Genomic DNA, 18,643 nt, shown 5'->3' with positions numbered 1-18,643 from the left:
ATTAATGAGCGGCGGTTTTCAGCCACTTAGCAAAGGCTATTTCTAGCACTAAAGCGCCTGAAAACCGCCCCAGCATGAAAGGGGTCTAAAGGCAGGCCAATACTTTTGACAATATAGTGTATATGCTAACAAATACAGTTAAACCTATCTGTTTTGGATGCTATAAGCAAAAATAGATAATAAATCACAGGTAGACACATAATATATGATATTGCTAAGATGAAGCTGAAATAAAATATGACAGTGTCGAATGAATTTCATCTTCTATAGGGTGATTCCATTCTCTGCTGTCTGTATTTTATGTGTTGAATTGATGGAACCAATATCATCTCAGGACAGTGTTTATGTGAATTACTCTCCTGCATCACACATGTGTGAGAGAAGGATGATCCAGTTCAAAACATTTTTGGCGAATTGTTCATTCATGTGGCAGGAAATAAAATGATTTACATAAAAAAGCTACACTGGGTTGAAGCCATTCATCAGACCAGCACAGAAAATGAACATGACAATTTTTGTTAAATGACAGCATTCAGGATCACTTGTGTAAATTTAAATTCAGAGCTCTTTCACAGATTTGCATTGAAGATTTTGCAGTGATAAGGAATCCTAGCAAATACTGATTGCAGCATCCAGGCTATGGTTTGCAGCATACAGCAGTTTCAAAATGCACCCTTGAATGCATCACGGCACAAATACTGAAGGTAAACAGCCCCTTTCCCAAAAATAGACAGGACATTATGTGCATTTTACACAACAGTAACCTGCAGTGAAAAACACACAGACGTAAACATGTGCTAATGAAAATAGGGCAGATGTTTCAGTGATCTTCCCAAGACAAATTGTTAGAAATAAATTAAAAGAATTGCATGAATAATTTAAAATGTTATTTTTTGTTTAAAAAAAAAAAAATCCCTCTAGAGTAGATCTAAACCCAATCACTAAAATCTCATATAGGCTTTACCATGCTAATGTAATTCCAAAATGTTTTCAATCTTGTTAAATCTTCAGCTTTTATTCAAATGATATCTGGTTCTTGTTCAGACTCTTCCTGTTATAGGGTGACAGCTCTCTGTCCCTGTCTCCCAAGTGTGCGTTTGCCCTGTCACAGGCACCTCTGATGGAGACAACAAGCAGATGTATGATACATGTTACACACGCATGCTTTTCTGTTGACGGGATCAAGAAGACAGTCCAGAGCAATGATCTGCAGCTGACACTGGAGCAAGTGCATGCAAACAGGAAATGGATGAAAGAGGCTGGAGGAGATCAGAGCCATGAGATGCAAAAAAAAGCACAATACTTTTTCAAATGAAATCTCTTCCAGTTAGTTAGTTTAGATTTACTTGGTTTAAAATCACCTCTTAAAAAGGTAAGTTATGTGCTATTGATCAGAGCTCCATATGGCAGAAAAACAGTAACCGTTCCATTTTCTTCCTTGCATATCTAATAAACTTTTGGAGCTAGAGTGTCAGGTAGCTGATAAAATAGTGATGTTATCACACATAGCGCCTAGCAGCCGGGGCAGCACCTAATGTGACATCATCATGCATAGTACTAGGATCGATTCATGCTGCAGCTATCTATTAGCGTTAGGTACCAATGTTCTTTTTTTAATGTGAGTGCACAATTTATTTTTCTGTTTTGATAGCTATTTGTTAAAACCAAATAAAAACTAACATGCAGAAGTTACGTCCTTGCAGGGGCTAGGATTGAAGTGGTAACAAGAGTTAGCTCACAAGGAAGGCAAAAATGAGGTGATACATGAACAGAAAAAACGAGAGCTGACACAACAGCAATAAATAAGAGTGTTCATGGACCCATGAGGACCAAGGGGTCCCGGAGAGGCTCCCCACAACATTGGGGTGTCCTATGGGCCCACCATAATCCAAAAAGTGGAGCAATATATAGCCTAGACAGATCTAAAAAGGAGCGGAAATCAGAAGAAAGTAGGGTTGCCACTTGTCCGGGATTCGCCCGGACAGTTCAGGTTTTGAATTATGTGTCCGGGTTTCAGTTCACCTGAAACCCAGACACATTATTCAGACCTAATCTCATTAGGATTCCCCTTCTAACAGCGCCCAACTCTCCCCTCTCACTGCACCTTCGGCCGCTCACAGCCCCCAGCTCTCCCTCTCCATCTGCACTTTCAGTTTACACTCTACCCACCTTCTCACTTGGCTGCTCCCCGAGCCTACCCTGCTCCTCATCCATCCATGCTTTGGTCCACCTTCACTGTAACACAACATAACTGCCTTTCATTCACATTACATGCTGCTCTCTCTCTCACTCCCACTAGCAATGCCGCATCTCACTTCAGAACTGCCACTCTCCCATTTATTCAGCCTCTTCCTTCCCCTTACCACTGACTATGGTCCTCCTGTGATCATTGCTTACTTGCTTACCTCCATCCACATCCCTAACCGTATAGAGCAAGCTCCCTTCTCTCTGCAAGACTCATTCCATTGCTTCCCCCCTCCCCATCCTTGTCTGTATCTCCCCCAACTCCACCAACCTACCACCTATCTTTGCTGCATCCCCTTTTTCTATCCCCAGTCATCCCCCCACCCACCTTCCTTTCCTCGGTTGACCCCCATCCCCCCTTGTAGCCCCTCCTATTTATACTACCAACAACCCCCCCCCCATGTCCACCCCCCCATCCTTCCACATTATTACTCTCCTTGGTGGACCCAAAGGTGTCCCAGGCCTTTTACTAATCCTACAGGGTATACTACAAGAAAACACTGCTGTGCACCGCTGCAGTGTTCGGGTTTGGCTTGAAGAAAAGGTGGCAACCCTAGAAGAAAGTTAGGCAGAAAGGTGAGGCTAGAGGGAAGGAGCTTAAGCGCCAACTGAGTAGGGAACTAGAGAAGGGAAAGTGGAGGCTAGGAGAGGAAAGGAGGCTAGAAGGTTAGAGGCTGGGAGAGGGGGGCACAATTTATTTTTAACAAAGAGTTTTATCCTGCTTACTACACTATGAAGCCTGGTTCTTTTCTTTGTTTTCCTATCCTATGAGCTGGGTCTGGTTAAAGCTTGGAATAGCCTTACCCTCTGGTGTATTGAGATAAATCCCACAAGCGCTTTTGACCACTCATTGAATAGTGGGGTTGATTTACCAAAAACAAATAGACTGTGCACTTTGCAAAATGCAGTTGCACTCTGAAAGAACAGTTGCTCCAGAGCTTAGTAAATAAGGTAAAGTTTCACTTTACAAAGAATTCCCAATCACATGCAAAGAAAATGAAAAAAAATGCATTTTTGCTTGCACATGATTGGATAATGGAAGTCAGCAGGGCTTCTGCTCATTTACTAAGCACTGGAGCTACTGTTCTTTCAGAGTGCAACTGCACTTTGCAAAGTGCACAGTCTATTTGCCTTTGGTAAATCAACCCCAGAGTGCCATGAATCTCTGCTAAGCAGAGTGGGTTTAATATTCTCTGGGCCTTTCACACTATTGCATTTTTACCTTGCTAAAAACACAAGAAAAATGCAATAAAAATATTTCCATTTAAATCCAGTGGGACTTCACACCACTGCTCTGCGGGCGCAGTAAATTTGGAAAAGTCCTGAATGCAGCATCTGCTCCCGCTGCTCCCGCTGCTATCAGTCTGCCCAGTGAGGAGGGAGAGAGAGGAGTTGTGTACAGCCCTGGATCAAAATTTGGTTCAGGTAAATTAAAGGGTGGGCTGGGGGGAATCCCAATTCAGTGCATAATATTTAGTCTGTGTGAAAGTTATAGAGTCCACAAACTATGGTATATATCTGAAAATGTATCAGTCCTGATGTACTGATGGCCTGTCTGATTTCTTCAGGCCCTAAAATGTCAGAACAGTACAAATACCCCCCAAATGACCCCTTTTTGAAAAGTAGACAGTCCAAGGTATGTAAGAGGCATCACCGGTTTTTTGAAGTTGTAATTTTTTTGTCATAATTTTTTGGAAAATGAAGAAATAATAAAACAAAAATTCACAATTTTTTTTTTTTTTTTTTACATACTGTCCCCAGTGCAGTACAGTGTCATCAAATAATGTGTGTCAGTGATCAGGGACACTGACTGTTGACAGTTTGGAAGAAAAAAAAAATTTTCTTTTTTTTTACGATATTTTTTATTTTTTTTAACATATTGTGACCAGAGCAATATAATGTTACCATAGTAACATTGTACTACTGGGCAAGCGATCAAGTTTTTGTTTTTTATTACACGTTATGTTTACTTATAGTAGTGCATTACGTTGCTTTATAAGCAAGCATTTTACTGAATGGAAATGAATCATTCAGTTTTCTTTTGTTGTGATTAGCTGTGATTGGTCAAAGCTAATCACATGGTACAGATGGGCTGTGATTGGCCCTGTCTGTACCATGTGATCAAATTGACCAATCACAGCTAGCAACACAATTGTACATAATGGATGGCATGAAAGGAAGCCATCCATTGTGTACGACTGTCATGTTACCTGGTGTGATTGGCCACGATGGTCATGGTGGTTGCATGGTACCAGAAGCGAGCTGGTACACTGATCAGTCATTAGCTGTGTCCTGTGGACACAGCCGGTGACAGATCGTGCCGCTGCACCATCAGCACTTTCTGACAAGACGTCATATGAACAAAAAAAAGTGCTGTATTTTTGGAGAGAAGTGCATAAATTTTGATTAAAAAAAAAAAGGTGAATGTACATCCCACAAACTTGATGATCTCAGAGAAAGAGGGAGAGGTGGAATTACAAAAAAATGTTTTCCATTGTCTTTGTGTCATACTAACCATGCAAACCTTATACCATCAAAGTACACCTCTTTATTAATTTGGTGTCCAGTGTTAATTTTGACATCAAATGTTGATTTAGTTTTAGCCACAGTCTTGACTAAAATGCATTTTAATTTTAGTCCTATTTTAGCTATCTAAATTGTTTTAGTTTTAGTTGTATTTTAGTTGACTAAAATCTCCAGTACATTTTAGTTGATTAAAATCATTTTAATGGACTAAAATCTAATGGGTTTAGTTACATTATAATATATTATGTAAGCATTTATCTAGAATTGCCAAACTCCTTATATACCCCTGGAGTAAAAATCTAATAACATGTTATTATTTATTGTATTAAGATTTGAGAACCTGTAATGCACTGGATGGTCTGAGGAGGCCTGGAATAGCACACAGTGCTCTCTGGATGGTCTGAGGAGGCCTGTAATAGCACACAGTGCTCTCTGGGTGGTCTGAGGAGGCCTGGAATAGCACACATTGCTCTCTGGATGGTCTGAGGAGGCCTGGAATAGCACACATTGCTCTCTGGATGGTCTGAGGAGGCCTGTAATAGCACACATTGCTCTCTGGATGGTCTGAGGAGGCCTGGAATAGCACACATTGCTCTCTGGATGGTCTGAGGAGGCCTGTAATAGCACACAGTGCTCTCTGGGTGGTCTGAGGAGGCCTGTAATAGCACACAATACTCTGGGCGGTCGTCTAAGGAGGCCTGTAATAGCACACAGTGCTCTCTGGATGGTCCGAAGAGGCCTGTAATAGCACATAGTGCTCTCTGGATGGTCTGCGGAGGCCTGTAATAGCACACAGTGCTCTCTGGATGGTCTGAGGAGGCCTGTAATAGCACACAGTGCTCTCTGGATGGTCTGAGGAGGCCTGTAATAGCACACAGTGCTCTCTGGATGGTCTGAGGAGGCCTGTAATAGCACACAGTGCTCACTGGGTGGTCTGAGGAGGCCTGTAATAGCACACAATACTCTGGGCGGTCGTCTAAGGAGGCCTGTAATAGCACACAGTGCTCTCTGGATGCTCCGAAGAGGCCTGTAATAGCACATAGTGCTCTCTGGATGGTCTGAGGAGGCCTGTAATAGCACACAATGCTCTCTGGATGGTCTGAGGAGGCCTGTAATAGCACACAGTGCTCTCTGGATGGTCTGAGGAGGCCTGTAATAGCACACAGTGCTCTCTGGGTGGTCTGAGGAGGCCTGTAATAGCACACAATACTCTGGGCGGTCGTCTAAGGAGGCCTGTAATAGCACACAGTGCTCTCTGGATGGTCCGAAGAGGCCTGTAATAGCACATAGTGCTCTCTGGATGGTCTGAGGAGGCCTGTAATAGCACACAGTGCTCTCTGGGTGGTCTGAGGAGGCCTGTAATAGCACACAATACTCTGGGCGGTCGTCTAAGGAGGCCTGTAATAGCACACATTGCTCTCTGGATGGTCTGAGGAGGCCTGTAATAGCACACAGTGCTCTCTGGATGGTCTGAGGAGGCCTGTAATAGCACACAGTGCTCACTGGATGGTCTGAGGAGGCCTGTAATGCACACAATACTCTGGGCGGTCATCTGAGGAGGCCTGTAATGCTGCACAGTGCTAGCACGTCACGCTAATAAGCATGCTAGAGTTGCCACCTTGCTTGGTGGGAGGGGAATCATCCACAGGCTTTACAGGCGGAGCATTGAGGAAAGCAAAAGTTCATGTAAGTAAACATCCCTCCCTCACATTTTCTTTCTGTTTCGTTTGTTGACGAATATTGGAATTGATTTTCGTCATAGTTTTTGTCTATTTATGAAAATTCGAATTGATTTTCGTTTAGTTTTCGTCACTGAAAACATGCCCTTGACAAAAATTCTGGCAAATATTTTCGTCAACTAAATTTGGTGTATTTCAATAAAGTACACCAAATGGTTGGAAAACATTAAACTGTTAAATTCTCCTGGCATAAAAACCATTGAGTATAAAAAAAAAAAAAGAACCACCAAACAGAATTTCACTCATAAAAAATGGTGTACATCTTTTTTACCCTTTAAAATAGCTGCCTTTTGTTTCTAAACACTTTGCTTATTTGCAAAGCTGTATTATGTAGTCATATATATCTTTTGTTTTTCTACAAAAGTTGCAAATAATACCCAGAATTTTTTTTTTGCAGATAGCCTTAGACCAAATATATTCTTTTCCATGGAGAGAGGGTTATTTACTCAAGGGGGTCTAATTGTTTTTTAGTTAGTTTTTCGCCTTTTTATGCTGTTATCCTTTTAACAAACTTGTCTACTTTTTCCTAGTTTTTGTCATTTAGCATGTGACATTGACATCACAATTTACAAATATAATGTAGAATAGAGAAGCAATATTTGCAAAGTGAAGCACAGCAAAACTAAAGTCGTTTATATCAACAGGTTTATAAATGATCTTCTAAATTTAATTTTGAAACTCTCTATATACTTGAGTTAGTGGTAAAAAAGTAACATAGTTTTTCATTTCCCTGACTGTTTTGGTAAGTATGTATCTGTAAACATGCGGTCAGGCTTAGTGAATATGCCTAATTGTAAGCAGTTGGGTAGAGCCTGGATTTTTGTATCTCTGTCCTATGATTAAATTGGTTTTGTACTGTAAAAGAAATGTCCATACATATACAGGAAGATCTAAATCAGACGAAATGCAGCATTAAAGTATGATGGTCTGGAACTGTCAGTCTACTTGAAACAAAATCACAACTTTTGATGAACATTCCTTGATTGTCAAACTCTATTTTTCTGAAATGATAATACTTCCTTTGGCATAAAAATTCAGATGTAACAATGTCCTATTTCTAAGTCATAATGTACCAACTTTTGAAAATTCATTTCCACATTCTGCTTAAATGTTCATCTTGAAACATTACTCCTGGGTTTCTGTTACATTAACAAGGACTACCCAACAGTATCCAGTGTCACAGACAGGTGCTCAAACTCACCAAGAACAAAGACAAGATGATCTTCATTTCACATATATACTGTATATGTTAAGACACGTGAAGCACTATGTGTTCTGTATCATGCATACGACATTCATGTGGTTTTTGTTGGTTTAAAGTACAGTTATAGGTGATACACTTACAAGTAACTATCCAGACCAGAGATACCTTGTAATATGATGTATTCTCATTACTATTTGGCATTGCACCACTGGAGTTAAGCATTAGGCTTTCCATATTATGGAAAAATGTTATTCCCCTCACATGCTGCAGTAACTGAACTGCTGTTATAGCCAAAATACAAAGGTAGTTAAATGGTGGACCACGGTCCGGACCCTGACTGTGTGATGGTTCTATCTGAAACACTGTGCCACTTAGCAGTCTAGGTGCCTAAGTGCCCCAAGGATGTAGGTTGGTCCTAGCACCAATCACCTGCTTGTTAACAAGAGAGGTTAGGCAGCTACTGTCATCCATCCAGACCTGCTGTGCCACTGGCCCTTTGCCCTGCTGTGTAAGAAATGACTGGTAAGGGTTTGTAGTGGTAGGAGGGGGGGGTTGATGTAAATGGGCTGAGGACACTGATGTAAAGGGGAGAGGGGAATGTTATGTGAAGGGGGGTACTAAGGGCAATGATATAAAAGGCGGGGACTGTAATGTGAAGGGGTTTTGGATGGAGTCGACAAGGTTTAGAACCCCTATCCTATTTTCACTGCTATCTAGAGCTCCATTAGAGGGATTTACCCTCACTTCCTGTCCAGGTGACAACATTTTACCACACAGGAACTGAAGTGAACTTCCTGACAGCAACATAGAAATAAAAATGTTTTTCTTTGGTAGAATAGGGAAAGGCTTTATCCCCTCTTTGATTTGCATTTCTGTCTTTGTCCCTGTTCCAGATTTTCCCTAATTACCTATCTGGTAAAGCTGTTGTCAGCTGAATAGGAAGTGAGGGTAAATCCCTCCAACGGAGCCCTGGATAGCAATGAAATCCTGACAGCAGTTCTAATCCTGAAACTCTGACTAAAATTAGAAAAACAGTTTTTGGCTTGACACACTCTTTAATAATAAAAAAAGCTAAGTTAGAGTTTTGTTTGGTCATCATAGTTTCATTTTGCCATTGAGTAATTCTGCCAAGAGTAGTGATTTTTCCTTCTTGTCTGATCCTCTGGTACCCTCACACTCCCCACTGCTCAAATACATCCTATCATGATGCGCTTGCTTTCAATAATCCTTTCTTCTAGGATTTCTAATTTGCAAGCCTCCTCCTCTGCCTCCCAGGATCCCTGCATGCCAATCCTGCCAATGCTGCTCCCAGTATCTCTGGAAGATGGGGAGCCCCAAGTTCCCATGACAACTCCAGGGAGCTGCGGTTCCTATCAATGTCTGCCTTTCCCATTCTCGGTACAGTGCACAAAAACCCCCGTCCCGTCTACTCTGCACAAACCTACTAACTTCTCCAAGTATGCCCTGTGCGTCTTCACACACCACACCTACCCATGCCTGTTCTGACTCCTCTTCACATATCTGACCTCCCACTCCTTATCAAACACAGCACAGTTCTCCCTTGGTTCACTCATTGCTGTTGGTTCTCTGCACTCATTTTCCTATTCACAAACTTCTACTGGCAGCTGTATTAACCATCTCTATACTGCCACTGTGCTTCACACTTGTCTCTCCGGAACCTCCTCCCTGTGGAGGGGGTTATTCCTCTGATCTGACCAGTGCTGCTGCCTCTCTGCACCATTCTCTTCATGTCTTGCTGGCTCCTCTGCTTGCATATCTAGCATCATCCCTTTACTCCTCTACACTCCCCTCATATGCCCTGCACACAGCTACCCTGCATACAAAATGTACACCAAACACTCTCCTCTACAGACTTCCCTCCTGGTCCTGGCTTCCCTTCATACTGCTTCAGCTACTCTGCATACACACACCCCTGTATGTTCCCCCACACACTGCTCCAGCTTCTGCATACAAACATTATCCCCAACCTGCAGTCTATGCTTCACTCCGGCACTGCACTCCTTGCATTCACATTAAACCTCTGGTCATCTCATCTGCGTTGCACTCCTGCCCATACTGTCCACCGTTATACCCCCCCCACACACACACACTTTTCTCCTTCACATATTTGCCTGCCGTCAAACCACTCTGTTTTTTATTTTAATATTTTATTGAAATTTTAAATAAAGTAAGAGAGCAGGTGTGAATACAAGGAAACTTCAATCAGCAGTCATGGTTGAACTGTACTCACCATATCCAACAATGATTGTCAGGAGAAAGAGAATGCGCTGAGCATAAAACAGTTGAACAGCCATACAAAATACAATCAATCCAGTTGGCTTTACAAAGGTGCAAAAAGTACTCTTGTCACAATATCCCCAGTTAAAGCATTGGGTGGATGGTGACAACAGTTGGTATGGTTTACATGGCAATGAGGCTCAGATCGAGGATTGTAAATATCTTATTGAGGGGTTCCAATTTTTCTAAAATAGAGTTCATTTATCCTGCAGGATACTAGTCAACATTTCGTGAAGCGTTAACCAAATCCTATGACTTGTGGCAAAACAAACTATTATAGTATTTGTAATATGCCCATTCTGGAATGAGCACACTTTAGCTAGTATATGTAAAGCCAAACCTTTTCACCTTTTTCTTTAGTTGCATCTAGACTATGGAATGGTTGAAACTGTTTTTACTGTTTTTTTTTCTATGTCTTACCGGGGGGGGGAGTGGGATTTCCTTTCACTTTCACAGAGACACAAAAGGAAGCAAAAGGAAACCTCTCAAAATAAGGGGAAATTCGCTGTTTAATAGTTTTAGGCAGATCATAGGAAAATTTCCCTTTTCCTGAATTTACCTTCAATTCCTGCCTCAGTGACAACCACCAAGACAAATATAGAGGGTGGATCTCCTTGGTGGGGACATAAGCAAAAATAAAACCCTTCTACACTATTCAAATGTAAAAATAAAAGTTTGGGGTATTCATACACTTTGTTATAATTCTGTAACAAAGCTTGGTGTTGCTTTGGATGTCAGATATTTGGGCAGAAGCCTAAAAATACCAGCTGTGATCATTTAATTTTCTGTGAAAAAATAATGCTTTAACTACCCTTCACAGTGGAAACGGTCCAGTGAAGGAGGAACACTTCCTGATATGTCTTTTCACAGACCGACCTAAACCATCACATTTAATAAAATGTACACAATATATTAAGTAAAAGCATTACTACTGACTTTTCTCAAGTAAATATTATTAGACTTACCTGCATGCGGTTCAGCGATACCCAGCATTTGTCAGGAAAATCTTGCAACATGGGCACTAAAAACTGCAAGCAGCCATCCCAGTGGCAAAGCAGCAACATCATGCCAATTAGATTAACAATGCGTACTACAGCACTTGCCAGGTCATAAGTCATGTGAAAAATCTACAGAGAAAAATATTCAGAATTAAGAAACGGATACAGCCAAACTGTGCATGACAATGGTAGTGATCAGGTGAATGACGTAATCCATCTGAGAAGGGTTATGTAACTTACCAGGTGTTGCAGAAGCAAAGTGTACATATAATAATTGAATTTAAAAAATATGAAATCACAATAATCTGTTGTACAAGTATGCAAGATCTGTAAGACTAAAAAATGCATTCAGACAAAAACAGAAGACCTACCTCCTCCCATTGATGAATGTACCGGATGAGCCTAGAAAGTCTTAAGAGACGTAGCAAACTTAGCACTTTAGTGAAACGGACAATTCGTAAGGCCCTGGCAGTCTTATAAACCTCTGAGTCAATACGTGTTTCTACAATAAGAAATATATAGTCCACAGGAATGGAGGATACAAAGTCCACAAGGAACCAACTTTTTAGATAGCGAATCTTGATGCGTTGTGGATCCAGGATAATTTCTGTATTGTCTTCTACTACTATGCCCGTTCGAAAGTTCAGAACCAGATCCACAAGGAAAAAGGTGTCAGAGACAACATTAAAAACAATCCAAGCTGGGGTGTTCTCCTCCTTAAAAAAAGTGATGCCTACTGGAATAATGATTAGATTTCCCACCATAAGCAGTAACATAGTGAGGTCCCAGTAAAACCTGTAAGTAAAAGAAAACACTGTAAGTGCATACTCAAAGTTTTACACAACAGCATATAGGAAATATTTATGCCACAAGAAATGTATGGTCAACAATCTTTCTTTACTTTGTTTCCATGATACATCCATAAAGCACAAGTTCTGATTACATTGTTTCCATGATGCATGCATAAAGCAAGAGAGTTCTGGTATTAGGTACAAACAGTATAAGACTATCCATTGCAGGATGTCCTTCACTTTCACTTTTTATCATTAAAAAATAACAAGCTATGAGATGGAAGTGAAGGATACAAAGAATAAAAGCTTTAGATGAAAATCACATTAATCATCGTGGAACAAGGCCAGAAATGTCAGAGCCATGTGTAAAGAGCTTGTACATGATATTAGGCCATTAATACAGGATGAGATGGAAGGTATTTATTAAAAGGGTTTTTCAATTTTCAAAAAAAAGTTGAAAACCCCTTCAGTGCAAGAGTAATGGGAACATCTTGCCTACCCCCACACACTCACACACTCGCTGGAACCCTGATGATTAGTTTAAGAAAGCCTGCATCTCAGAACTGGACATTTTCCTAATACAGAGAGCTATTGACTTCAATTAGGCTTCTACAGCCAAAAAAGGTATACAGTTTTTTTCTAACACTGACAATGATGGCAAAAGCAGCAATAGAAGTGCCCCCCAGTCAGATGATTGGCAGGTCTGACAAAACTTGTATTCCTGTGTGCTGGACTTCCACTGAAAGGGTTTAACACTTTTTTGTCTAAAAGTTTTGTTTTAGTTTGTTTTCATAATTAAGATTTAAATGCATTATACACTCACAGGCCACTTTATTAGGTACACCTTGCTAGTATCGGGTTGGACCCCCTTTTGCCTTCAGAACTGCCTTTGTGGCATAGATTCAACAAGGTGTTGAACAGTCCTCAGAGATTTTGGTCCATATGGACATTATAGCATCACGTAGTTGCTTCTGATTCATCGGCTGCACATCCATAATGCAAATTTCCCATTCCACCACATCCCAAAGGTGCTCTGTTGGATTGAGATCTGGTGACTGTGGAGGCCATTGGAGTACAGTGACCTCATTGTCATGTTCAAGAAACCAGTTTGCGATGATTTGAGCTTTGTGACATGGTGCATTATCCTGCTGGAAGTAGTCATGAAAAGATGGGTACACTGTAGTCATGAAGGGATGGACATGGTCAGTAACAATACTCAGGTAGTCTGTGGCATTTAAACCATGCTCAATTGGTACTAAGGGGCCGAACGTGTGCAAAGAAAATATCCCTCACATCATTACACTACCAGCGTGGACCGTTGATATAAGGCAGGATGGATCCATGCTTTCATGTTGTTTACACCAAATTCTGACCCTACCATCTGAGTAAAAATGAAAGCTACTCAGATCAATTTATAACTAGCAAAAGGAAAGGTGTAAATGTGCAACACAATACACAGAACAAAACTAAAATTCCCCAACACACTTTCCAAGTAGTCTGCATAAAAAAATCTAATATCTCAGGTTCACCATTTTAGGTTAAAAACTGAGCTACCTAGATTTGCAAACAAATGTGAAGCCACACTGCTGCATCCAGTCAAAGCCGTGCAGAGACCAGATACAGGTCCCTGCATTGGGGTTGATTTACTAAACCTGGAGAATGCAAAATCTGGTGCAGATCTACATATAAACCAATCAGTTTCCAGTTTTTTGGTTAACCACTTGAGCTCTGGAAGGTTTTACCTCCTTCCTGACCAGGCCATTTTTTGCACTCCGTTACTTTATCTGATAATTGCACGGTCATGCGATGCTGTACCCAAATACAATTTTTGTCCTTTCCCCACAAATAGAGCTTTCTTTTGGTGGTATTTGATCAGCTCTGCGGTTTTAAAATTTTTGTACTATAAACCCAAAAACATTTTTTTTTAAAATATATATTTTTTACTTTCTGCTAAACAATATACTCCCCAAAAAATGTGAAAAATCAAATTTCTTCATCAATTTCAGCAAATTTATATTCTGCTATATATTTTTATTGATTGGTTTGCCCAAAAGTTATAGCGTCTACAAACTATAGGCCCCCCAAGATCCCTGCCCCCCCTATGTGAATGGGTATAGGGTACATCATACCCCTACCCAGTTACCCCAAAAAACAGGTAAATATTAAGAAAAACAAGAGCCGGTTTTTGACAAGTCTTTTATTAAAAAAGAAGCTGTCTTCAACATGTGTCATCACATCAAGGGGTGGGCTTTTAGCGGGTAACCGGCAGTGAGGAAGAAGACAGCTCTGGGAGAAGATGGCACAAGAAGACAGCTTCAGGAAAAGACAGCTCAGTGAGAAGATTGGGGCTTCTATTTAATAAAGGACTTGTTTTTTTAAATATTTCACTGCTTTTTAGGGTGAATGGGTAGGGGTACGATGTACCGGATACCCGTTCACATAGGGGGAGCGGGATCTGGGAGCCCCCTTCCAGATTCCAATAAGCCTTCCGCCCACAGACCCTGACCACAGCCCATGGTTGTCGGAAAGGGGCCCTTGTCTCCATCAACATGCCCCCCCAGAGCATCTATCCCCCCATGTTGAGTGCATGCAGCCTGGTATTGTGCAGGGGGGGACGCTCGCTCGTCCCCTCCCTTTCCTGACCTGCCGGGCTGCATGATCGGATAAGGGTCTGGTATGGATTTTGGAGGGGGACCCCACGCCATTTTTTTCACAATTTTTTTTTGCCAGCAATTTTTTTGTTTTACATTCAGCTGTCAGCGGGGAAAATAACTGAAATCAAACGCTTCCTGTAACCATCAATGAGTTTCTCACACCTCTCTACTGGAATTTTGGACCACTCTTCTTTCACCAACTGCTCCAGGTCTCTCGGATTGGAAGGGTTCCTTTTCCCAACTGCTGTTTTGAGATCTCTTCACAGGTGCTCTATGGAATATAGATCTGGGCTCATTGCTGGCCAGTTCAGTACTCTTCAGTGCTTTCCATTTCTGTGTGCTTTTTGATGTGTGCTTTGGGTCATTGTCCTGCTGTAAGACCCATGACCTCTGTCGGAGACCCAACTTTCTGACACTGGGCCCTACATTGCACCCCTGAATTATTTGGTAGTCTTAAGATTTCATAATGCCATGTACACAGTCAACACATCCAGTGGCTGAAGCAGCAAAGCAATCCCACCATGTTTGACTGTAGGGACTGTATTCATTTCTTTAAAGGCCTCATTTATTTTTCTGAAAGGAGTAGAATGATGGGCTTCACCAAAAGCTGTAATTTTGTTTCATCTGTCCACAGCACATTCTCCCAAAGGGATTTTGGCTTCTTCAGGTAGGTTTTAACAAACTCTTTGATCATTTTTTCTCTTTTGTCCGCGTCCAGGGAGATTAGTTACAGTGCCATGGGCTAAAACTTTCTTGACAATGTTGCGCACAGTGGACACATGAACATTAGGATCTCTGGGGATGGACTTGCAACCTTGAGATTGTCCATGCTTTTCCACAATTTTTGTTCTCAAATCCTCAGACAATTCTTTGCTGCTCTTTCTCTTCTTCATGTTCCATGTGGCACACAGAGACACACTGTCAGGAAAAGCTAATTTCTGTGCACAGAAGATCTGTTCGTGGGAAAATTTTCAGGTGCGTGTGTGCACAAAAATGTCGGGCGGGCCTTTTTAACCACTTTCCACCCGGCCTATAGCGGATTGACGTCCGGGAAGTGGTTCCGTTATCCTGACTGGGCGGCATATGAGGTCCAGCAGGATAACATGCCGCCGCGCGCCCGCGGGGGAGCGCATCGCAGCGATCGGTGGAGCAGTGTGTCAGTCTGACACACCGCTACACCGATCTTGGTAAAGAGCCTCCGGCGGAGGCTCTTTACCACGTGATCAGCCGTGTCCAATCACGGCTGATCACGATGTCAATAGGAAGAGACGTTGATCGCTTTTTCCTCACTCGCGTCTAACAGACGCGAGTAGAGGAGAGCCGTTGGGCGGCTCTCCTGACAGGGGGGGTATGCGCTGATTGCTTATCAGCGCAGCCCCCCTCAGATCACCACACTGGACCATCAGGGATCACCACTAGGACCACCAGGGAAGGGGCAACATGTGGATGGCCAGGTATGTACCCCATGGCCATCCACATGTGCCCAATCTGTGCCAATCTGTGCCCACAAATGGGCACTGATTGGCACCATAATATTGCCTAGATGCCCAGCAATGCCACCCTTAGGAGCATCAGTGCCACCAATCAGTGTCATCAGTGCCACCCATCAGTGTCCATCGGTGCCACCTGTCAGTGCTCATCCGTGCCTATCAGTGCCCACCTATCAGTGCCCATCCATGCCACCTATCAGTGCCACCCATAAGTACCCATCAGTGCCACCCATAAGTACCCATCAATGCCATCTACGTGTGCCCATCAGTGCCGCCTATGAGTGCCCATCAGTGCCACCTATGAGTGCCCATCAGTGCCGCATACCAGTGCCACCTATCAGTGCCCATCAGTGCCACCTATCAGTGCCCATAAGTGCCGCCTATCAGTGCCCATCATCAGTGCCCGTCAGTGCCACCTCATTGGTGCCACCTCATCGGTGCCCATCAGTGCCACCGTATCAGTGCCCATCAGTGCAGCCATATCAGTGCCTGTCATTTAAGAAGAAAACGTACTTATTTACAACAATTTTTAACAGAAACAAAGAAAAACTTGTTTTTTTTTCAAAATTTTCGGTCTCTTTTTATTTGTTGCGCAAAAAATAAGAACCGCAGGGGTGATCAAATACCACCAAAAGAAAGCTCTATTTGTGGCAACAAAATGATAAAAAAATTGTTTGGGTACAGTGTAGCATGACCGCGTAATTGTTATTCAAATAGCGACAGCGCTGAAAGCTGAAAATTGGCCTGGGCGGGAAGGTGTCTAAGTGCCTGGTATTGAAGTGGTTAAGCTGCACTATGGCCTTGGGTGCTTGGCATTTTGTCTATTAGATTTCCTGAATATCCGTTACCTGTTACTGTGTTAACTCCCTGTTAATGACTTGATCTGCATCTGACTCTTCTGAAACACTGCCTGTACCAACCCCTGACTTGTCTTTGGATTTCATCTCTGCCTGCTCCTTCTGCTTATCCACCCATCTGCCTGCTGTTACTGACCCTGGCCTGACTTAGCACTGGATCCGCCTGTCTGTTGCTGACCCAGACTGCCTGACCCTGTTTACCTGCATCTGAACCTGCTGACCTGTGCCTGTTCCGGTCTTCCAGCCAGCACACCCTGCTCTGCAGCATCCCACAGCCCGCTCCTCAGCAACGCACAGCCCACTCTTCAGTAGCGCAGAGCCCGCTCTTCAGCAGCGCAAAGCCCGCTCTTCAGCAACGCATGCACTACTCTTCAGCATCCTGCAACAGAAGACCACTCAAGCACTCATGCTCACTGTGTGCTCAGGAGCTCCTGTCACCCTACCAGGGTTCCTGAGCCATAGGTGACAGAGAAGTCTACCTCCACAGTCAGTTTTTCACAATTTTAACTGGTGTGATTTCTATATTGTCAGCACCTGTTAATTAATACAGGTGCATTTAATTACAAATTACAGGAGCATCACAAACTTAGAATGCAATTATTTCCTACAATTTTGAAAAGGTGGCAATAATTTTGTCCAGTCTATTTTTGGAGTTTTGCCGGGAATGTGTCAGATCTGGCTTTTTGTTTCTCCACTTTTTTGTGTCATACCAAAACAAACAAAAGCAATAAACATGAGAATGCCTAAAGATTTGTAATTGCAACAATTTTCTGGGCGAAGTGGTGCATGATCTGACAGAAATGCAGGGGTGCCAATATTTTTGGCCATGACTGTAATTGTTATAAAAAAGTATTCTGTTCTCTTTGCATTGCTTCCTAAGTATGAAAAAAAAACCTGATGATCCTGCCAGTCCCTCTGCTTTCCTATTTCAAACTAACCATGCTAGACATGGAAGCACATCCATCCCAGTGTAGTCAGTTTTCTGGCTATGCTAGGAGCTAAGCCTGTCTGTCCTCCAGTGGTCAGACTTGTGCTGACATACCCCCCCTGCACAGCTAATCACTGGGAAGATCAGTGTACTGTTGTTCCTCTGCCATTTGCTGACACGCCAACCTGCAGCCTCCACCCCCAGCTCTCTAAGCCCATTATGCAGACACTTATAAAAAAATAAAAAATATATTTTTAACACATACACACACTGATAACATGCACACAAGTTGACACAAAGGGGTTTGAATGGCTATTAAAGGTAACCATCCTCACCTGTGATCTGTTTGCTTGTAATTAGTGTGTGTGTATAAAAGGTCAATGCGTTTCTGGACTCCTGACAGACCTTTGCATCTTTCATCCAGTACTGACGTTTCTGGATTCTGAGTCATGGGGAAAGCAAAAGAAATGTCAAAGGATCTGCGAAAAAGGTAGTTGAACTGTACAAAATAAGAAAGGGTTATAAAAAGACAGGGCTTTTTTTCAGCGGGAACGCGGGGAACGCAGTTCCGGCACCTCCAGCACTGAATGTATCTAATGACAAGGGGTGCTAGGGTGTGCTGGAGGGTCTACTGATGCTGGCTGCTGGAAGATCTATTGTTGCTGGAGGGGATCTGTTTTTGTGTGGTGGCCTATTGTTGCTGGGGAGGTCTATTGTTGCTGATGGGGGATCTATTGTGGCTGGTGGAGGTCATGTTGCTGGGGGGGTCAACTGCTGCTGGAAGGGATCTACTGTTAAAGGAGGGGCCTATTGTTTCTGGCTGCTGGAGAGTCTATTGGGAGATCTGGTCTTGCTGCCGGGGGTCTATTGTTGCTGGGATGATATTTTGTTGCAGGGGTTCTATGTTGCCTGGG

General features: G+C 42.6%; 1 protein-coding gene across 1 annotated transcript in view; it reads right to left on the bottom strand.

Annotated features, from left to right (window-relative positions):
• HCN4 (hyperpolarization activated cyclic nucleotide gated potassium channel 4) overlaps positions 1-18,643 on the bottom strand; it is a 245,417-nt gene that overhangs the window by 77,375 nt on the left and 149,399 nt on the right. The window contains exons 2-3 of the mRNA XM_073619083.1: positions 11,381-11,804; positions 10,977-11,138 (exon numbers count right to left, since the gene is read on the bottom strand). Of these exons, the coding sequence (XP_073475184.1) occupies positions 10,977-11,138; positions 11,381-11,804 (586 nt within the window). The remainder of the gene's footprint in view (positions 1-10,976; positions 11,139-11,380; positions 11,805-18,643) is intronic.

The sequence above is a fragment of the Aquarana catesbeiana genome, linkage group LG03 (assembly GCF_042186555.1).
Source record: "Aquarana catesbeiana isolate 2022-GZ linkage group LG03, ASM4218655v1, whole genome shotgun sequence".
NCBI lineage: Eukaryota > Metazoa > Chordata > Amphibia > Anura > Ranidae > Aquarana > Aquarana catesbeiana.
Note: the sequence above shows the minus strand (reverse complement) of the source record. Positions and strands in the feature narration are given on the sequence as shown.